Source organism: Somniosus microcephalus, chromosome 14 (assembly GCF_052327205.1).
Source record: "Somniosus microcephalus isolate GS21.2 chromosome 14, FLI_Smic_1.0, whole genome shotgun sequence".
Lineage (NCBI taxonomy): Eukaryota > Metazoa > Chordata > Chondrichthyes > Squaliformes > Somniosidae > Somniosus > Somniosus microcephalus.
In genome coordinates this window covers 1058969-1082277 of record NC_141000.1, presented here as the reverse complement: position 1 = coordinate 1082277, position 23309 = coordinate 1058969, and the positions used below count along the sequence as shown (strand labels likewise).

General features: G+C 45.0%; 1 protein-coding gene across 4 annotated transcripts in view; it reads right to left on the bottom strand.

Annotated features, from left to right (window-relative positions):
* dgkh (diacylglycerol kinase, eta) overlaps window positions 1-23309 on the bottom strand; it is a 532784-nt gene that overhangs the window by 93500 nt on the left and 415975 nt on the right. For all 4 annotated transcript variants that reach the window (XM_086006091.1, XM_086006092.1, XM_086006093.1 and 1 more), the window contains 6 exons: window positions 19167-19251; window positions 17387-17478; window positions 12913-13012; window positions 5984-6266; window positions 5215-5328; window positions 1229-1369 (listed from right to left, as the gene is read on the bottom strand). In XM_086006091.1, the coding sequence (XP_085862217.1) occupies window positions 1229-1369; window positions 5215-5328; window positions 5984-6266; window positions 12913-13012; window positions 17387-17478; window positions 19167-19251 (815 nt within the window). The remainder of the gene's footprint in view (window positions 1-1228; window positions 1370-5214; window positions 5329-5983; window positions 6267-12912; window positions 13013-17386; window positions 17479-19166; window positions 19252-23309) is intronic.

Sequence of the window (23309 nt, the reverse complement as noted above, 5' to 3'; positions counted from 1 at the left end):
AAGCAGCAGGAACTTGCTGGACAGAGTGTAAGGAGTGAGGCTACTCAATGCATCAGCCTTCAGCTTCACCAGACCCATTATATTCAAAACAACCAGTCTTAATGGTGTGTTCAATTCTGAAGCATAATTAAAAACTAATCCAAGACTGCCTGCGCACAACAAGGGACCAAGCGTCCCTTGCTTTAGAAATCTAAAACTGTAAGCAGTACGGAAAAGCTGCATCTCTGGAAAATGACTTTAGATTAAATTGCGAGAGCAGGACAAGGGGACATGGGAGCCAACTAGCAAAAGGCAAATTTAGGATTGATACCAGGAAGTTCTTCATTACACAAAGAGTGATCAACACATGGAATCAATTCTGAGATAGAGATGAAAACCCTTGGAATCATTTAACACACAAATGGTTGCTGCAATAGAGCAATAGATGGGTGGGGGAAGGGGGTAATGGGAGAGACTGCAAGGTTCCTTTGGATGGATGAACTAAGAAGGGCCAAGTGGCCTTCCACAGCCCATTTAACTCACACCAAGTCCCGCTCACCCATCACCCCTGTGCTCGCTGACTTACATTGGCTCCCAGTCCGGCAACAGCTCAATTTTTTAATTCTCATCCTTATTTTCAAATCCCTCCATGGCCTCGCCCCTCCCTATCTCTGTAACCTCCTCCAGCCCTACAACCCTCCGAGATCTCTGCACTCCTCCAATTCTGGCCTCTTGCGCATCCCCAATTTCCACAGCTCCACCATTGGCGGCCGTGCCTTCAGCTGTATGGGCCCTAAGCTCTGGAATTCCCTCTCTAAACTTCTCCGTCTCTCTCTCCTCCTTTAAGTTGCTACTTAAAACCTACCATTTTGGCTAAGGTTTTGGTCACCTATCCTGAGATCTCCTTATGTGGCTCGGTGTCAAATTTTGTTTGGCAATACTCCCAAGAAATGCCGCGGGACATTTAACTGTGTTAAAGGTGCTATATAAATGCAAGTTGTTGTGTCCCTGTGCCTGAGATTTTTGAAGTGATTTCTAAAGCCACTCATGATGCATGTTTGAGGGTTTAACCTCTGTCCAGACGGAAGGTCACAAACCCCTGAACCTCAGCTTCTGCACCATGGGACCTACTCAATTATGCACCAATGGAGGAAAATATAGGTAGTCCTGATACTACTGGTTTAATAAGCTTTCTACTGCATTCTTTCCCATTTCTGCAACCTCTCTCCTGTGTCAGGATGCTGGGTACCTGGGCAGATGATTCTCGTATTCAGCACTGGGAGATTTTCTTTGCTCGCGGTCAGTGCTGAGGTTGTGAAGGGACCAGTGTAGGAAGTGGTAGTGCGATGGATTCGTCTCTCTGGAGGGGACCTTTGAGCAGATCGGAGAGCTAAATTAATGAAAAGAGTACCGGATTATTAGATTTATTCATTGGTACTACTGAATATTACACAGTGATAAGAACAACAAATGATTTTCGATCACACAAATAGCTTTGTAAAAATGCAGAGCACCTTAATGAACAGAAATCTATACCAGCAACATATTCAATTACACTCTTCGTAATTATTGCTCTTTATCATTGGTTAATAACGAAGAATGAACAAGTGCCCACTAACTCTGGTCAACTCTTTTATGCTCTGTTTTCGCCCGATTTTGATACACCCAGCAACGTTTGCCCCAGTGCAAAGCATTTTCTGTGCAGGCTGAGTAAGTCAATGCATTTATTCCAGGACTTAACTGAAACATACTCAATAAGACCCAGCTATAATCTAATGCACCAGTGAAAAAGGTCAAAATATTTTAGTACCACGCAGGAGCTGATCAAACAGGCACAGAGGGAAATCGTAGCCCCCAACACAGGCAGCCAGTGCAAAGGGCGCAGCAAGCAAGTGCACGTGGCGGGCATGGACACCAATGGAAGGCTTTCATAAAAAACTGGGGGTTTTAGATCCTAGAGGAATAGAAATGAAAAGCAGAGAAGTTCTGTTAAACTTGTATAGACCCTTGGTTAGAGACACTCGGAGCACTGGGCACAGTTCTGGTCTCCATATTATAAAAAGTATTGTAGCAGGGTGATTGAGGGCCGGTATGTCAGCCACAGGCTAATGAGGGCCCTGATCCCAGAGTAAGGTTATGGCCCCTTTCCAAACCTTCCCTTTAAAAGGTCATTGCAACTGGAGTGGGAGGAGACTTTCCCCCAGCCAACTGAGCAAAAGAGGGAGAGGTTCAAGAGAAGGAGGGAAAACGGCAGAAAGAGGCTGGGAGTTGGAGAGATTTCTAGGACTACTGTTTGTAGCAGAAAGCAGGCTCTAAGACAGTAGGACCATGCAATAGGATAGAGGCACTGGAGAAGGTGCAATAAAGATTCACAAGAACCACACCATAACTGAGAGGTTATAACTATCAGGAAAGACTGAACAGGCTGGGGCTCTTTTCCCCAGTAAAGAGAAGGCTGAGAGGTGATCTGATAGAGGTCTTTAAGATTAGGAAAGGGTTTGATCGGGTAGACATGGAGAAGATGTTTCTACTTGTGGGGAGTTCAAAACTAGGGGCCATAAATATAACAGTCACTAATAAATCCAATAAGGAATTCAGGAGAAACGTCTTTGCCCAGAGAGTGGTGAGAATGTGGAACTACCACATTGAGTAGTTGAGGCGAACTGCATTGATGCCTTAAAGGGGAAGCTAGATAAGTACATGAGTGAGAAAGGAATATGCTGAGAGGGGGAGATGAAGTAAGATGGGAGGGGGCTCGTGTGGAGCATAAAAACAGATCATTAAAGATCAGTTGGGCCAAACGGCCTGTTTCTCTGCTGTAAATTCTACGTAATTCAATATAAAGTACCTGTAATTTTTAAGGCACACCAGCCCTCTGGCCCTACGCCCACTGGCCCCATGCCCTGTCCCTGTACCAATGCCCCCTTGCCTGATGTCCCCGTCTTCTCCCCGTTGCCACCTGAAGGGTTGCCTAGTGCACAGTGGGCAACCAACAGGCCTTCATTGGCTGCTTGGCACCCAACAGTACAGTCTTGATGGTCCAAGTGGCAGTTAATGAGCCAATTGATGTAACCATGCATGAGCTGGTGAGGTCACCCCATTCGTGCATCAGTGCGCACAGCACATACACCAGCGATGCCGAGCTCAAGCTGCACGATCGCTCCCTCAGAGCTTGTAAAACCATTTCTACTGTATGACCATCATTACCAAGTCACCAGGTGTAAATCAGTTCGAGATGACATCCAATACGGTGGCATCAATACTTGTAATGATTACAGTACAATTAGTTACACACAGTAACAAGGCAGCGTACAAAAGGTGGATATTACCCAATCCTTTAGAGAACAGGCGACCATGTGATGAAGCTGTCCAATTCTTTATCCTGTTCTGACCTTCCCCCTTAAGGTGGTTCTTTCTATACCTCCAACTCCATGCAGTATCCACATGACCACGACAGCATCCACCCTCAGCCAATCAGTGACACTGTGGCCCCTCTAACCCATATATGGTCATGCTTCCATTTTGTTCCTCCCAGACTCTTTACAACAGTTTTCCAGCAGACGCAACTTAAACCACACTGCAGTGAGACAGTTTAGGATTACACCTGTCAGGAGTCAGGTCTGTGATAGTTTCTCATTAAAGGCAATACCTCCACACAGAGAAACACTAACAAACGCGGGTGTGTTTTTCTGTTAACATTTAGCTGCGTGGAGGTGTTTGATAAAGGGGAGTGGGAAGCATCATCAAATCTCTTCCATTTGGCACAGCTTAGTTTTGGCTTTAAAAGTTTCGGGCCTAGAAATTCCTTACCTGAGCGCTGGCCTTTAACGCTGGTTTATTGGGAAAAAAGTGGTGGCCGCCTCGCTTCCGGCCGCCTCTGGCGCAAGACATGGTGGCCGCCATTTTAGTAAGGACAGCGCTGGCCCCTGAAATGTAAATGAGCAGATTGTGACGTCAGTCGGCGTGCAACGCCTGACGACGCCATGTATACAAATTTAGATATTCTCGCTCTGTTTAACGCTGGGTCCTAAGCACACACAGAAAAGCGTGCGTGAAGCAGCCCTGCAGAGACGCTGTCAGCGCTTCATAAAGGGATACACACATCTTTCAGGTAAGTCTGGATTTAAGCTTTTGGACTTTTTTTTGTATTTTGTTGAAGTAGTGGCTTGGTACAATGGATATTAAAAGTTTTAAAAGTGTGCAGGGAGTGCTGCTGGACACTTCCAAGGCTTCGGATGATAAAGAAAGGCCTCTGAGAAGACAGAAAATGCTGGAAATACTCAGCAGGTCTGGCAGCGTCCATGGAGAGAGAAACAATGTTAACGTCTCAGGTTGAGAGGCTGCCTGACCTACTGAGTATTTCCAGCATTTTCTGCTTTTATTTCAAAGTTCCAGCATCTGCTTGCAGAGGGAAGAGGAAGGCGCAGAAGAAGAGGAAGCGGAAGGAAGGATGCAACCCTGACAGCCCCTTTCTGGCCAGGATATCCAAGATGGAATCATCTGCCTGTGGTACCAGTGACCAAAACCCCAATTGTGTTAGTGCTGAAGTACTTTTACCATTTTTTTACGTGCAGAAGGCAGTTCAGCTTTAAGAGCTGATGACTGCCATTTTGGAATTATTTTTAATGTTCATTTTTTTTTCAGAAGACAGTTGATCTCTAAGGGCTAAAGATTGCCTATTTTTAAATGATTTTTTTTTTCATTTTAGAAGGCTATTCCCCTTTAAGGAATCGACCCTGCTTTCTAAAATGACAGCCTTGCTTTAAGGCAATACGGCCTTGCTCCAGGGACGCTACGGCCACGCTGCATTGGACGGCCACGCTGCATTGGACGGCCACGCTGCATTGGGCCTCCAGCTGAGACTACCGCCGGAAAAAGTGTTGCACTCCAGGTTTTGCGCTGCGCTATTATTGCGGGCAGCCGTTAACTTCGGCCGTGGTGGCACCGGAAGGTTTCTGGCCTACTCGAATTGGTCATGAAAGTGCCGACCTTGACTGCTTCCCATCAGTACACACTGCAAACTGATACAGACAAAGGTGCCACATAAACATTGCAGAGATTTGATCAATGATTTCAAACCCATGAGATTCTACCTGAATTAAGCCTGCAATGCATAAAGCTCTGAAACCGGATGTCATGCTCTATGTTTGGTGTTAATGTGCTCTGCACAATAAACTCAAGCTGGATGGACTCCCCATTCTAAAATGAAGCTGGAAAAAGATGAAGAAATCGTACTTGTCTGGATGTCTGATTCCTTGGTCTCGTCCTCCTCCTTCAAGTCCTCCTCAATGTCCTTTTTCAGTTCCACTTCAGCCTGTTCTTGAGTGTGTGCATTCTGTTCATCCACAACTACAAGGAGGAACCATCAGTAAAACATAGTAAGAGGAGGGTACTGACAGAAAGCTGCTAATATGGAGATCAGATCAGAGTGGGGCAATAGGCCACGTGCCCGAGTACAGAGAGACAGATCCACATATTTATTTATATAGAATTTACTGCACAGAAACAAGCCATTCGGCCCAACTGGTCTATGCTGGAGTTTCTGCTCCACACGAGCCTCCTCCCACCTTACTTTATCTCACCCTATCAACATATCCTTCTAATTTTAATGACAACCCAGCAGCTTTCAGGTCAAATAATCAAATTATTTCAATGCAAAGTCTCCATTTGCCACGGTGAGCTTTGAATCCATTATCCCAGGATTGCTCATCCAGTACCATACCCTTAATGTACTCTCTCCATTTGATCTCTGTATTCATGTTCACTTCAGAAAAGAGAAAACTAAAAAAAGTTGCATTGGCTCAAGAAACAGTATTTATACGGGAGATATCTGAACACTAACTACGTCTCTCAGTCCCCTTGAAATTAATCATTTCAAAAGAAATGATTTATGAAAAAAAAAGGAAATTTATATTTTGTGCAGTTTTCAAAGATCTCTGCTGTTTGGGTCAATGGACAATCAACAAATAACTGGAAAACACACAAGGGCTGCAGTGGGCTGTACCTTTCTCTGCTTGTTCAATGATTTGCCTCACTGCTTTTTTCAGACTGTTTGCCCGCAGCATAAGTTGTTCCCTCGGTTTGAAGAATTTTTGTGTGGAAGACCTAGCTGGAATGCTTTCCACAGCCGGCTCCTTGCTCTCGGATAAGGACTCTTCACTGAACTCCTCCTCTTCTCCTTCCTCCTCCACAATGGGTGGTGTCGAGCAGTGGTGGCCTGTGGTGGCCTGCGATTCATCATTGAGAGCCTGCAGCAGTGAGTCCAGCTTTTCATTCAGTGCGGAACACTGGCAAGGGAATCAATAAACGGTGTCAGGTCATAATGAGAGATTTAACAGTTTCAAATTACTTTTATAGCAGTTAGTTTTTTATTTTTCAAGGCAGCTGCCACGAACAACAATGACAACAACTTGCATTTATATAGCGCCTTTAACGTAGTAAAATGTCCCAAGGCCGTTCACAGGAGCGTTTATCAAACAAAATTTGACACCAAGCCACATAAAGAGATATTAGGACAGGTGACCAAAAGCTTGGTTAAAGAGGTAGGTTTTAAAGAGCATCTTAAAGGAGGAGAGAGAGGTTTAGGGAGGGAATTCCAGAGCTTAGGGCCTAGGCACCAATAGTGGAGCGATGGAAATCGGGGATAAGCAAGAGGCCAGAATTGGAGGATCGCAGAGATCTCAAAGGGTTGTAGGGCTGCAGCTGGATTTTTAGAAAGACAAAGTTTGTCCTACTGTGTATTTATGTTTATGTAAAACGTTAGTCATAAGCGATATGATGCCACAGGTTGTTGGGGCATGGGCTTGCTCCTGTAACCTTCCACTTGCTGAGCTCCTGAATCCAGCTAGATGGGGAAATGCTGAGCTGAGTTCAGGATATATGGTTCTGAGATCTGCTTGCTTCCTGGTTCTGTAATTTTATTGGATCCTGCGTGTGTAATTAGATTGGGCAAAGTTTGAGTATGCTATTGGTTGAAAGAACAATGGTATCTGGATTTGGGCTCAGATAATCTCTACAATCCTACAGAGATAGGACATTTAATTATGTCACTATTAAATCTCCCGTGACGTTGCTCACAGTTAGTCTGGGGTATGCTATTCTAAATATGTTAATAGGACTGAGCTGACACTGCTACATGAATCAAGGTCTTGTGGACGACCTCAAGGGTTTTGCTGATCTGTCAGGGTGGGTGTGGGAATTAGAAGCACATGGAGACCAATTCTAGGCCTGTGAGGCTGAGGGCCGACTGGTTCTGCTGGTGTTGCCTGTGGTGTATTCTATGCTTTCAGAATGGCAAACACTCGAGGGTTACAAGGAAAAGAAGGAACAGGCTTGCATTGAGCTAGCATCTTCTCTCAGCCTCAGGATGTCACAAAGCACTTCCCAACCAATGAATTACTTTAGAAGTGTGTGGTCACTGTTGTGTAGGGAAACCTGGCAGTCAATCAGGGCAAGGTCACACAAATGGCAAATGCGGTGTTGGTTGTGGGAGGAATACTGGCTTCTGACAATGCAGCACTCCCTCAGTGCTGCAATGAAACATCAGCCTAGATTATGTACTCAAATCCTGGAATGGGGCTTAAAGCCACGATCTTGCCCTGATTGGCCCTGGTTACTTTCGTCTCTCCCAGAAGATTACATGGCTAAGGGAGAGGGGGGAGGAATAGAGGAATTGTTTAATTACGTATAAAATTCTGACAGGGCTAGACAGACTGGATGCAGGGAGGATATTTCCCCTGGCTGGGGGGGTCTAGAACGAGGGGTCACAGACTCAGGATACGGGGTAGGATATTTAGGACCGAGGTAAGGAGAAATTTCTTCACTCAGTGGGTGGTGAACCTGTGGAATTCTCTACTACAGAAGGCTGTGGAGGCCAAGTCACTGAATATATTTAAGAAGGAGATAGATTTCTAGACACAAAAGGCATCAAGGGGTATGGGGAGAGAGTGGGAATATGGTATTGAGATACAGGATCAGCCATGATCGTGTTGAATGGTGGAGCATGCTCGAAGGGCCGAATGGCCTACTCCTGCTCCTATTGTTCTATGTTTCTATGTTTAATCGTGATGCTCTAGCCATCATGGTGTGTGGGGTAGGCTTGATGGAACAGCTGGTCTTTTCCTGCCTGTCAATATTGTATTACCCAGAAGCACGATTCAGTCATTTTAATGGTTCAATTGCTTAATGTGCCAAATTCCTGACACGCACTCCCGAAGCTCTGCACTAGAATTGCTTAATTGGGACATCTGCCCTTATGTTACAGCTGAGGTTTCTGGTGCCATGAAGGTGATTGGAAATCCCAGGCTGAAACACGGCCCCAGTGAGTGACCGGCCTGTCTGAGAGGGTCAGCTGGGAGGCCTCGGCTTTGATTATCATGGCCAGGCTGAGTTAGCAAGGCACTGGCCGACTCCCTGACCAAAACAGTCTGAAATTTGCCGGGAAGCAGCTGCCTGCTGATAGGGATCTCGCGGTAGGGAGAGGGGGGAGGGAAGCCTGGGGTTTTCGGAGCTTTTTCTCGACTCGGCTCCATGTCCCGGCAGCTTTGGCCACTGTTGCCCTGCTCAGGCCTCATTTAATATTGTAGTCGGGGCCTAATGATGTCAGCGGAGCCCAATCTGCTGATTTAAAGAAGGACCCCGGCCAGCTTTGGGCAGGTGGCCTTGCTGCCTGCAACTTACATTTTTGTTTTCTCCATTTCTTAAGTAATGGCAGGCACAATGCAAGCAAAGCTTTGTAAATGATCCCACTGACATATCACAGGTGGCAGAGGGCTACAGGGTCTTCATATTAATGAACATGTGTTTCACAAACATGACAGAGAAGATAAATCAGACTGATATACATCACTGGGACAAAATGATATACACAAGTCTTCTGGCTATTTTCTCTCTTCCATTACCATAAGAAGGTTTGGCAAATACTTCCTCAGGAAGATAGGTTTTACTTAGAGACTGACAAGTGCTGATAGACGGATGAAAAATTGATGGGAAGTAGCTATGGCTTTAAAAAAAAAGGAAAGTAGCATTTTATCTGCATTTTTGTACTTTACACAAATTAGTCCTCTTTTAGTTTTCTTAAATTTATCGCTGAAACAAAAATGAAATTCTCATGCTGCGGGTCCTGGTTGTTTGTACTGAATTCTGTAGTTGCTCAAATTGCACATCACATTTCAAACTGATCAAACTGCCTTATGTCTAATTCTGGGGACTGATGATGCTTCTAACCCGCTATGAGCAAACCTGAATCAAATGCTTTATCGCCAGGGTTATTTTCAATTTAGTTGAAGACTGCAGGGTGAATTTTGGAGACCCCAAAATTCCCCACTGGGAGGGGGGGAAAGTCTCGCTCAACGGGAGTGTGGATAATTAAATGGGATGCAGCGGTCAGTGTACACAGACACCCGCAAGCCCAATTCTCCGATGTGCGTTCCCGTTGAGCGAGACTCTGCTCCAGTCAGCCGTGGTTCAGTAGATAGTCTCTTGCCTCGGAGTCAGAAGGTCATGGATTCAAGCCCCACGCCAGGGCTCAACCACATAATCGAAGCTGTCCCTTCAGTGTCCCTTGAAGAAGTACTGCATTGATGGAGGTGCCGTCTTTTGGACAAGATGTTAAACCAAGGCCTAAGCTGTCTGTTCACTTGACATAAAGATCCCATGGGACTATTTAAGCAAGGGATTTCTCCTGGTGCCCTGGCTATCCCTCAACCAACACCAACAAAAACAGATCATTCATCTCACTGCTGTTTGTGGGACATTGCTGTGCGCAAATTGCCTGCCATGTTTACCTACAAAACAACACTGATTGCACTTTAAAAATAATTAATTGGCTGTAAAGTGCTTTGGGACATCCTTTTTTTATTAAAAATGTTCTTGGGATGTGAGCAATGCTGGCAAGGCCATGTTTATTACCCATCTCTAGGTAGTGGGCCTTCCCACGAGCAAGGCCACGTTTATTACCCATCTCTAGGTGGTGGTGGGCCTTCTTCTTGAACCAGTCATTCGTGTGGTGATGGTGCTCCCATGATGGTGTTAGATAGGGTACTGACCCGGCGATGAAGGAACTTTGATATATAAATACAAGTTCTTGCTTCCACAAAATTTATCCTCAGGTTCCTTTTGCATTGTTTGCTGGCAATTCACAACGTGTCAGGGTTAAAGATCAATAGTCGCTCCCAGGTGAATGAGAGTTAAAGCCCGCTAGCTGCACTTGTCAGCTTCAAATCTCCTGCAACATCTCATGATTGGGGGCAGCAGGCTGTTGGAATGCCTGCTGGCTGATTCAGTCACTCAGTCTGCCTGGAAAGGATGTACATTAGGTTCGTTGAGCTAAGTAAGCAGCTAAAGCTTTGCAGTTCAGGGAGCATTAAATTGTGAATTACATAGATTTAGAATTATATAGAAACTAGCTGGGGGGGCCCGGCGTTGCCAAGGCTTTCTTGTAAAACGGCAGTTTGCAGGGCCGCGCGGTTGATGGCCGGCCGCTGCTGCTCCCCCGCTCTGTGTCTCGGGCCGAGCGGTTGTCAGGCCTGGCCTGAGTGACCCCAACTCACCTCCCGCTCCGGCGGGCCGCCGCAGCTGCCCCACTCGCTGTTGAGTAAAAGCAGTGAAAAAAATGGCGGCTACGTTTCGGGGGGCTGCAGGATTAGGTCCCGCCCACACACGGAATGAAACGCCCCCCGTGACGCACCGATTGGTCAACCATCACGTCACTCAACGCTAATGAGCGGTAGGATTGGTCAACCGCTAATGAGCGGATTTTTGAACGTTTTTTGTATACTGTCCGAACAATTTTTGTCTGACCAAAAAGTAAATACGCCTATGAGACTCCCCTAATCATAAGCTTTCTTTTGATATAACATATGTGTAGGTACGCTCTATAACTTTTGAGTGTATAGCGGACAGACAGACATACAGACAGACAGACGGACGGATCCTTTTATATATATAGATTACAACAGTGAAACAAGCCATTCTGCCAAACCAGTCTGTGCTGGTGTTTATCCTCCATACCAGCAGTGCCCTAATCCCATGTGCCTGCCCTGTTCCCATATCCTTTTATTTCCCTTTCATTCAACCATCTATCTAAACTATTCTTAAATGTTAACATGGTCTCTGCTTCAATCACTAACTCCAGTAATGCATTCTACCTTGTGTAAAAAGGATTCTGTTGTTATCTGTCCTACATCGTTCATATTTAATGATGTCCATGTCACCTCAATCAGGCTTATGCCCAAAAATATTAACATTTCTTGGTCTTTCAATTGCTGACTGACTTGCTACCTTTTCTGCTTTTACTAGTTAGGGTTACATGTTCTCTTCTATATGTAGCTCTCGATTTAAAAATTCTCATCCTTGTTTTCAAATCCCTCCATGGCCTCGCCCCTCCCCATCTCTGTAACCTTCACCAGCCCTCCGAGATCAGTGCGTTCCTCCAATTTTGGCCTCTTGTGCATCCCGATTTCTTTCACCTCATAATTGGCAGCTGTGCTTTCAGCTTCCTGGGCTCCAAGCTCTGGAATTCCCTCCCTAAACCTCTCTGCCTCTCTCTACTTTAAGAAGCTCCTTAAAACCTATCTCTTTGACCACTGTTATCTCCTTATGTGGCTCGGTGTCAAATTTTGTTTGTTAACGCTCCTGTTAAGTGTCTTAGTTTGTTTTTACTATGTTAATGGCACTATATAAATGTAAGTTGTTGTTGTAGCCCTGGGGAAATCTTCTCGGATCCTGGATTATGCCTGCATCCATCAACTGTGTTGTATAAGGATGAATTTTACAATTTAGGATTCCTGCTCTACAACTTTGTGCAAAAGGAGTTCATATCTGGAATTTGGCCATGGCTGTGAGCAGCCCTGAATCATGGCTTGCATGATTTTCCGGGTCTTCATTTCATTTTAAGGACTAACGCAGAGGAAATCATGTGGGAACTTGGCCTGAATTGCCGATATGGCCCCCTTTGTGTGAAGCTCAAAGCCAGGAACACTAAATCATATTGTATTGTAATAGTTGGAGGGCAATGTTCTGCTCTACTTGTTAATTTTAGCAAAAGTTAGATGTCCACACAAAACAGACCCCCCCTAACCTTTAAACTCACACCACTTTCACTGAAATGATGTGGCATTGGATTGTTAACCTTCCAGTGGATTGATGTGTGTTTGAAACTATGACATAGATAAAGAAAGAGAACACCATAACAACTGAAAGAATGGTCAACAAATGGATCTCAACCGTCATAACATCGCTTGAAATCCACCATTCCAACTACAAGCTCTTTCCCAAGATATATCAGGGCAGAAATTCTGATTGGTAAACTTGGATGCTGAACACATTCTGTGTGCTATTTTTAGGCAGACATTAATTTGTTCAAAATGAATGGGTTAATGGCTACATATAAACAGTGCACAGAGGGATACAGTATCAGTGCGTGAAGCGTTCAGAAAGAAAGAGCATTTATACGGCACCTTTCACAGCCTCAGGACGCCCCAAAGCACTTTACAACCAATGAAGCACTTTTGAAGTGTAGTCACTGTTGTAATGTAGGAAACGCAGCAGCCAATTTGCCCTCAGCAAGCTCCCACAAACAGCAATGAGATAATGACGAGATAATCTGTTTGTAATGATGTTGGTTGAGGTTGAAATATTGGCCAGGACACCGGGGAGAACTCCCCTGCTCTTTTTCAAAATAATGGCATGTGATCTCTTATACCCACCCGAGAGGGCAGACAGGGTCTCGGTTTATCGTCTCATCCAAAAGTCGGCATCTCCGACAGTGCAGCACTCTCTCAGTACTGCATTGGAGTGTCAGCCTAGATTTTGTGCTCAAGTCCCAGTGCTTAAGTCTGTTGATCAGAATGTCCACCTTTGATGATTTGGAATACACTCTGGCAGTGTAAACCAACCGAAGTGCCTAAAAATAATACGTATCGTAATGCTTACTTTATTGGCCAGCGTTTCACTCTCTTCGGTATTTTCGTTGGTCTTTTCGTATGATTTGCCAACTTTGGCAACAAAGTCCTTCACAGTCTCACACAGAATTCTAGACGACAAAATGTGAAAATTGGTCTAATTACATTCGTGCTATCTCATTAATGCGCCTGGGGGAGTCATCACATGACCTCCTGCCTCCAACCACCCCGCCCCCACACTCTTGCCATTGGTCGGCAACACGTCCATCCTAGTGGTGCATCGCATTCCCACGGCCAATCAGAAAGCGAATAGACGTTTTATTACCCAATTGTCAAACAGCCTTCCCCCCCCCCACATCCAATATTTCTACAGCTAATAAACAAAGTGATCAAAGAATTATTTTTAAAAAGCACAGTTTTGTATTGCCCCTATAACTGTTCTCCTGGTAGCAGTGTCCTGGAGATTAACCTTCAATTCCTGGAGAGTTGGCAACCCTACTCCTGTAGTTTGTTGGCACGAGAATCACAGCAGTAAAGGAATGGATTTTTAAAAAGTGCCTCACACTGCACGCTGCTCACTGCCAGCCAGTCACCACATTTTAATGGCTGCTGTATTGATTTGGGCACCAGAGTCTTTTGTTCCACAATACATAATAAATACAATGCTCGTCACCTGCACTGTGGAGCATCACTTCATTTAAAATTCATCAAGCAAGTCAGAGAATAATAAAGAGGATGGAGTGGGAGGCTAATTGAGACACATCAGGGTGAAATGGCCCAGCAATTTGTTCCTGGTGTCTACCCTAGGGCAGTGCTCGAGTCCTGGTCACAGTAATTGCACAGAGCTCTCGCCATTCTGCTCAACTGGATCATTGGCTCTGTTTATTCAGCAAAAACATGAATTGGTTCATTTTTTCAAGCCAATAAATTATTGTGTGAAGTAACATACTGAACGCACCAGATTAACTTCTTACCCAAGGAGGAACTAGAACATTTGACAACAGCAGAACCCTCCCCACTTCCGGTCAGCACGGCTCACTGGTCTGGTCTGATCCAGTGTGTTGCCTATGGACCATGTCCATTGTGTGTGTGTGTATCTCTGAAACTTTCTGGTTCCTTCATGGTTAAAGGAAGTGATATATTGCGTTCATTAAATTATTCTGTACAAGGCCAGAGAAGCAAGTTCAGCTGAACTGAAGAAAACCCACCTTCTGGACTCAACATCGAGTTCAACAATTTCAGACCATAACCTCTGCCCCTATCTTTTTTTTTCTTTTCTTTCTCTCTCTCACATGGCAGCTGTCGGATCATTCTGCCATCGCCATTTACACTTCATCTAGAGTCATCTTTTGTTTCTTAACTTGTCCCATTACCATCTCCTTTTGCCTTGCGCCATCATCCCTTTTGTCTCTTAATCTCTCCTGCCTTCCATCCTATCACAGACCTTCCCTTTTGTTCTTTCCTCCCCTCCCCCCTTTCCCTGCCCCTACACTTGCTTAAAAACCTGTTCCATCTCCAACTTTTTCCAGTTCTGACGAAGGGTCATCGACCTGAAACGTTAACTCTGTTTCTCTCTCCACAGATACTGCCTGACCTGCTGAGTATTTCCAGCATTTTCTGTTTTTATTAAAGAAAATCCACCACGTTGCCAGTTTATTTCCCATTGTTTGAAGTTTTCATTGAAACTACAATACCAGGATTTCCACATGTTGAGACCTTTTGAGTTTCAGAACATACAGTTGTGCAAATCCGCATACATGTGGAAATGTGCTTTTGTGACACAATGGTCCGTATTTTCCGACCCCTACGGGTGGGTACGAGCTGTGTAAACACCCGTAGGGACCTCGCAAGTGCCGGTTTCAGGCTTGCGAAGCGCATGCGCTGAAAACCAGCACTTCCGATCTGTGAAGAATCCTCTTGCCAGGTCGGACGCCTGCCCTGGAGAAGGGCCTCTGCGGGGGGAGTGTTCCGCTTTCTGCACAACCTCCGCCCGCTGAAAACCCTTAGAAATCTTACGCCTGGTAAAAGCAGGCGTAAGGCTTGCTTTTACCAGCATAAGAGTTTTAAAAATGTTTTTTTCCACTCATTTATAATTTTAAAATACTTTTAAAAAAGGTAAGTTTATTTTTAGCCCCGTAAAAAACTTTAATTTACATTTTTGTTTAAAATATTTCATTTAATGTAATTTTAACTAATTTTAAAAATTGATTAAAAAAAAATGTATTTAATGTTTTGATGTGTTTTTGAATGATCTCCATTCATCCTTTTGCGAGGTCTAAGCTGTCAAAAGTATGACGGGAGACTCCCTTCTCCCATTGGTTCCCCATGGCCCACGTGATCCCAGGGGCGCTTGCGAACCGCCTGCGCCCCTGGGATACCTGGGCCCTGCGCATTTCATAGAGCAGAGGCCCAGGAGCGGAAATGGCCGCACCTCCTGAGCCCTCGGGTAAGGGCGTAGATTTGTTCCAGATCGAAGGCCTCCGCACGCAGGAAGCCTCCAATCAGAAAATACGGGCCAATGTTTTCACTTGCAAGCAGGTAATCAGATTTAATAGGTTTGTCTTTTTTTTTTAAACAAGCAGAAAGCAGCTTGCTTCCGGAACTCTGCCGATCCTGTTCTTCATCTGTCTGACTCACAAGAATGATAGTGGGGCTAAACGGGTTAAATTATGAGGATAGGTTGCATAGACTAGGCTTGTATTCCTTCGAGTATAAAAATTTACGGAATGATCTCATTAAGGTGTTTAAGATGATTAAAGGAGTTGATTGGGTCGATAGAGAGAAACTATTTCCCCTGGTGGGGGGAGTCCAGAACAAGGGGGCAGAACCTTAAAATTAGAGCCAGGCCGTTCAGGGCGATATCAGGAAGCATTGGTAGTGGAAATCTGGAGCTCGCTCCCTCAAAAAGCTGTTGAGGTTGGGGTCAACTGAAAATTTCAAAACTGAGATTGACAAATTTTTGTTAATTATTAAGGATTATGGAACCAAGGTGGGTAAATGGAGTTAGGATACAGATCAGCCAATGGTCCGCAAGAACTGTAACTGGTTTACTTTTAATTCGTTCACGGGATGTGGGCCTCGCTGGCAAGGCCAGCATTTATTGCCCATCCCTAATTGCCCTTGAGGAGGTGGCGGTGAGCCGCCTTCTTGAACCGCTGCAGTCCGTGTGGTGAAGGTATTCCAGGATTTTGACCCAGCGACGATGAAGGAATGGCGACATATTTCCAAGTCAGGATGGTGTGCGACTTGGAGGGGTACTTAGAGGTGGTGGTGTTCCCATGCGCCTGCTGCCCTTATCCTTCTAGGTGGTAGAGGTCGTGGGTTTGGGAAGTGCGGTTGAGGCCTTGGCGAGTTGCTCTTGTAGATGGTACACTGTGGTGGAGGGAGTGAATGTTTAAGGTGGTGGATGGGGTGCCAATCAAACGGGCTGCTTTGTCCTGGATGGTGTCGAGCTTCTTGAGTGTTGTTGGAGCTGCACTCATCCAGGCAAGGGGAGAGTATTCCATCCTGACTTATGCCTTGTATATGGTGGAAAGGCTTTGGGGAGTCAGGTGAGTCACTTGCTGCAGAATACCTATCCTCTGACCTGCTCTTGTGACCCCTAGGATGTTGATGGTGGGGGCTTCAATGTGGAAATGCCATGAATGTCAAGGGGAGGTGGTTAGACTTTCTTTTATTGGAGATGGTCATTGTCTGGCACTTGTGTGGCGCGAATGTTAATTGCCACTTATCAGCCCAGGTCTTGCTGCATGCGGGCACGGACTTTACTGTGGGTCTGGAGTCACATATGGGCCAGATCGGGTAAGGATTGCAGATTTCCATTAGTGAATCAGATGGGTTTTTAACGATAACCTGGTAGCTTTACGGTCACTGTTACTGATCCTAGCTTTTTATTCCAGATTTATTTAGTTAACTGAATTTAAATTCCCCAGCTGCCGTGGTGGGATTTGAATTCATGTCTCCGGATCATTAGTCCAGGCCTCGGGATTACTAGTAATTGAATGGAGGCACAGGCTCGAGGGGCTGAATGGCCTACTCCTGTTCCTGTGCTCTGCTAGGAGGTGGTTGACCTGAAGGAATTAACCCTGCTTTTCCTCCCTTCTTGTACACAGGCCTAACTTGATCCTGGTGGCATGGTAGAAATTAGGGACCTGCCATGTTGGCAGCCACCTCACTCAACCCACAGCCATCGACCAAATTGAACACGTGAACCTCGCACTGTTGCCATCCACGGATGCAAGTTGATAAAAGAACCCAAAAGAGCTCCAGGGAGTGCGGAAAAACAACATCTAAAGCTGAATGGGACTGTCCCATTCTCATCTGATTCAAACACGGAAGCCTCACATGGCAAAAGTGTTGTACCATGGAGGAATATTGCCTTCAGATCAGATAATATATCCAATTATGCAGATTATTTTTGATTTTTTTTTCCCCTACAGTTATGTATAAAGTCAGGAAGCCGACTAACAGTCTTACACAGATATTACAGGCATCAAGTGACTCACTTGGCTGAAGATATGACGACAGAGTGCTGGTCGGAGTTGAGGATCTTGGTGAGGTGAGCAGCAACTGAATCCTCATAGGATGATATCTGAAACTGAGAGGAGGTGGTTAGACATCCCAGGTGCAATGGATTGCCCAAATATCTAGGACAGCTCGTGGCATTTATCACTGATTACACCGCATAATCACTGAATATAAACATAGCTAATGCAGCTAATATCTCCTATGTAAACCCCCACCCACAGTATTCTGATTGCACTGTCTCTCTCATCCACCGTCCTCAGGAATTACCTGTAAACTCGCTAGAAACAAGGCTGTGTTTTTTCTTTACACAATTAGTCATGAATATAAAATAAAAACAGAAGATTTCCGACAGCATGGTGCTGGTTATGGAGGGTGGCTGCACCAGGGCCACTGGGAGTGGAGGAGGTGTGGGCTGGTGCTTGGGGTGGCGATCCCCTATTGGTACATGGCCTGTGGGGTGGTCCGCACCCCTGGGGTCTACCTGCCTTTCTCGGCCACATTTCCGGGCCACGGGAGCCTTAACCTCTTTGCCAGATTTTCCATGCTTCCTTCCCTCTCTGTTATTCTGCGGCTATTATTTACACCGCCTCGGAACCCATCTTCGGTTTCTGTGATTGTCCCATTACCACCCCTTTTGCCTTGCACCATCATCCCTTTTGTCATTTAATCTCTCCTGCCTTCCACCCTATCACAGATCTTTCCTTTTGTTCTTTCCTCCCCTTCCCCCTCTCCCTGCCCCAGCACTTGCTTAAAAACTGTTCAATCCCGAACATCCTCCAGTTCTGATGAAAGGTCATTGACCTGAAATGTTTACTCTGTTTCTCTCTCCACAGATACTGCCTGATCCCTGAGAGTTTTCCAACATTTTCTGTTTTGATTTCAGATTTCCAGCATCCGCAGTATTTTGCTTTAGTCATGAATATATTATAGCCTACTTGTAATCTAACCTCTGCACACATTAAGACCACCTCATCTGGGTCACTGGGGGAGGCAGCAATGGGAAGGGGAGGAAAGAAAGACCAGATGAGTCAATATAGTTTCCGGTAGTTGGTTACAACAATATTGCCAGAGGCCTATGAGTAGGTCAAGTGAGCCTTCCTGTCCCTCCAGGAATAACCTTCCCGGCTCATGCAGCTACCATGAGCTCATCAAGGGGAGCGAAAGTGGGAGGACGTTGGTTTTAATATATATAGATCACTAGAAAATGTATACGATCGTGTGAAATTCACGATCAGACATTGCTTCAGTGTTTTGCTGGGTTCCTACATTTATTGGCAATGTTTATCCAGAGGCAATTATTGCAGGACAGCCTGCCAGATTAATATTTGCACATCATACAGCACAATCACCAATCTCCACAGTGTTTCCAAAATATCAGTAATAGCAACCGCACACCAAACGTAGCCAACATTATTATTGTTCAACAGAAAACACTTCTGGCTTCCGTTGCATCTGATATTTCTAAATATTATTCATACAAACTTCAAACCACTATTTTTAACAGCCATAGGCTAAATTTTCCTAGGCTTCACTCCCATTGCAGGTCAGCATGTCTGATTCGCAGTGCTCCCGATTTTCCAACAATGAATTGAAATGGAGCGTGTGGCCGATTTTCTGGCCTGCGCTCCCATGAAGCAAGGCTCGAGGACGGGAGTCCAACCTCACAGATTTATCCTTTTGCATTCTATTAATGGCTGAGAGCAAAATGATGTTCTGTAACTCAAAGCCTGTGTGCACTTCGCAATGCTAAATACTCACTTGGGACTCCTCAGCATCCTCCTCTGGGGTCACTGCCAGGGCATGTTTCGGTGGTATTTTTATTTCATACGTCATAATGCTCCATCTGTACAAAAACAAAGGCAGCTCTTATTTAGTTACCATCTGCTGACCAAAGGTAGTCTGGTTCACAAATATAACATTGGAGGCACAAGAATATACAAACCATCAGCTGGTTGAACATAAAGTACTGCAATATGTTATGCTGTGATCTTTACTTGTAAGGGAACACTGTAAACAAATTACACTTGACTTAGCATCTTAAAAATTCTGTGCAACATATATTAACCATTGTAAAGTCAGACTATTAGCTTGTAGCTGTGATCTCCCGTGATATTGCTCACAATGAGTCTGATGATTGGCTGTTTTTTATAATGATATAGGAGCACTACGCCATATAGAAATACATAGAAGTTGCAACATGGAAAAAGGCCACTCGGCCAACCAGTCTGTGTCATCGTTCACCCTCCTAATCATATTTAAACATCCTCTACATTGACAAAGACTGAACAGGCTGGGGCTCTTTTCTCTAGAAAAGAGCAGGCTGAGAGGTGACCTGATCGAGGTCTTTAAAATGATGAAGGGGTTCGATAGGGTAGACGTAGAGAAGATGTTTCCACTTGTGGGGGAGACCAGAACTAGGGGCCATCAATATAAGATAGTCGTCAATAAATCCAATAGGGAATTCAGGAGAACTTCTTTGCCCAGAGAGTGATGAGAATGTGGAACTCGCTACCACAGGGAGTGGTTGAGGCGAAGAGCATCGATGCATTTAAGGGGAAGCTCGATAAGTACATGAGGGAGAAAGGAATAGGAGGATATAATGATAGGGTGAGATGAAGTGAGGCAAGAGGAGGCTCGTGTGCAGCACAAACACTGGCACGGACCAGTTGGGTCGAATGGACTGTTCCTGTGCTGTACATTCTATACAATTCTATGTAATTGGTAGCTAGCCTTCCTGTTCAAACAAGAAATGGAATCCATCTCTTGTACGACCACGTTTACCCCAGGTTATTATAAAACAATTTAGCCTGCCCCTACTAGTCATTTATACCTGTAATTCTACAAATGAGAGCCTGGTTCACTGGTAGCACTGTTGTTTCTTATTCAGAAGGTTGTGGGTTCATGTCCCTAGCGACTCTAGAGACTTGAGCATTAATCCAGGCTGACACTCCAGTGCAGTACTGAGGGAATGCTGCACTGTCAGAGGTGCCGTCTTTCAGATGAGACATTAAATCGAGGCCCCGTCTGCCCTCTCAGGTGGACGTTAAAGATCCCATGGCATTATTCGAAGTAGAGCAGAGGAATTCTCCCCGGTGTCCTGGCTAATATTTATCTCTCAACCAAGATCACTAAAACAGATTATCTGGTCATTATCACATTGCTGTTTGTGGGAGCTTGCTGTGTGCAAATTGGCTGCTGCATTTCCTACATTACAACAGTGACTACACTTCAAAAGTACTTCATTGGCCGTAAAGCACTTTGAGACATCCTGAGGTTGTGAAAGGTGCTATATAAATGCAAGCCTTTCTTTCTATTATACAAATGCAAGTTCTTTATTTTCTACTCAAGAACTCACAATCTTATTATTTCTTCTAGTAATAACTTATTTTTCAATTTCCAGGCAACATACCTAAACTCATAATTGAGCACCTCCGCTCCGCACCCCCAACTCATTTATTCCCTTGCTAACAAGCCCCACTGATTCCTCTCCACAAGATCAATGATAAGGGATGCTCATCCATCCAGAGAGCTGAGTGGGAAGATTTCCCCTGTGCAGTCAGAGAAACTATAATCCCATTCTTTATAAACTGGTTTACAATTTCACTTCCCCCCATACAGACAAAACTATCTGGCTCTTCCTTAAATCAAATGAGGGTCCTGCTCTTAAAACCCTACCCAGAAGTTCATTGCACATATGTGTATCGCCGTGATTCAACCAAGTGACTATGTCTATCAACAACAACAACAACTTGTATTTATATAGCGCCTTTAACATAGTAAAACATCCCAAGGCGCTTCACAGGAGCGTAATCAAACAAAATTTGACACCGAGCCACATAAGGAGAAATTAGGGCAGGTGACCAAAAGGAGCGTCTTAAAGGAGGAGAGAGAGGTAGAGAGGCGGAGAGGTTTAGGCAAGGAATTCCAGAGCTTAGGGCCTAGGCAACAGAAGGCACGGCCGCCAAAGGTTGAGCGATTATAATCGGGGATGATCAAGAGGGCAGAATTAGAGGAGCGCAGAGATCTCGGGGGGTTGTGGGGCTGGAGGAGATTACAGAGATAGGGAGGGGCAAGGCCATGGAGGGATTTCAAAACAAGGATGAGAATTTTGAAATTGAGGTGTTGCTTAACCGGGAGCCAATGTAGGTCAGCGAGCACAGGGGTGATGGGTGAACGGGACTTGGTGCGAGTTAGGACACGGGCAGCCGAGTTTTGGATCACCTCAAGTTTATGTAGGGTAGAAGGTGGGAGGCCAGCCTGGAGTGCGTTGGAATAGTCAAGTCTAGAGGTAACAAAGGCATGGATGAGGGTTTCAGTGGCGGATGAGCTGAGGTAGGGGCAGAGACGGGCGATGTTACGGAGGTGGAAATAGACGGTCTCAGTTATGCTGCGGATATGTGGTCAGAAGCTCATTTCAGGGTCAAATATGACACCAAGGTTGCAAACAGTGTGGTTCAGCCTCAGACAGATGTTAGGGAGAGGGATGGAGTCAGCGGCTAGGGAATGGAGTTTGTGGCGAGGACCGAAAACAATGGCTTCGGTCTTCCCAATATTTAATTGGAGAAAATTTCTGCTCATCCAGAACTGGATGTTGGACCAGCAGTCTGACAATTTAGAGACCGTGGAGGGGTCGAGAGAAGTGGTAGTGAGGTAGAGCTGGGTATTGTCAGTGTACATGTGGAAACTGGCACTGTGTTTTCGGATGATGTCGCCAAGGGGCAACATGTAGATGAGAAATAGGAGGGGCCAAGGATAGATCCTTGGGGGACACCAGAGGTAACGATGCGGGAGCGGGAAGAGAAGCCGTTGCAGGTGATTCATTACAGTGAGACCATTTACATCAATACAATGAGATCTTGCCTTGGTCATGACTGTACTCCTGCAAACTGATGCAGACTTTTAATTAAAAAGAATGAAGCACTTTCCATCCAACTCATTGGTAAATTGATTTAGAATGACATTTTGTGCAAAATAGCATGTGGAAATCAATGCCACAATGCTGTTGATCAGCTCTTGGCATGAAAGGGAGCTCTTGGGGTTTTACAGTGAATCCATTTGTCAGCTTTAAATGATTTAGCAAACTTTCCATATTAATTTATCAAAGACTAAATGGATTTTAGATTTTAATTATTATTTTTGTAGGGAATGCAGTTTTTTGATAAGTAACAGAGATAGAATACATTCATCTTTCCAACTTCTATTCATTTTAATTTACTCCATACTTTGCGACTGACCATCATATTTTAGCGTGGCACCTATAATTTTAAATGGCCACTACGCAATTGCTACTTCCATTGCTGCCCATCATATATAAAAGCAGAGCTCCCTGCTCTGAAGTCATGTTTGGTCTTTGTCAAATCTTAGCCTTGGTTCTTCACTGACAGGAAGGACAGAGGTAAAGGTGAGGTAACAGTGCATTGCCTCAATGTGCTGGACTTCCAAGGTCCTGTGCTTTGGGACAGTAAGATACAATTTCTCATTCAAAGTTGCTTGGACACATCTTCTAGTAATCAATTAAAAAGCGGCATATCACAGAGAGCTGGAAGCCTTCTCACTCTATGGCTGGAGTTGATACGTGGCACAGAGAAACAAATAGAAGGAAAGGGGGAAATTAATCCAGCCACGGCTCACAAAGGTTAGTCCAGATAAGGAAGGCCATTCGGCCCATCTAGCTTATTGTTCCATAGAAACCTATAATCCCCCCCCCAATCACAGCATCCAACTCTTAAATAACTCGAGTTCTTGCCCCTCTTCCCTACCCAGAGCCTGCTCCAGGTATTGATCACTCTGCATAAAGAAGGGATTCCTGACAACAGTCCCAAACCTACTTTTTCCCAGTTTGTCTCCCTCCCCTTGTCACTGTTTAACTTAAATTGCTCTATTCCCCGTAGTATCTAATCT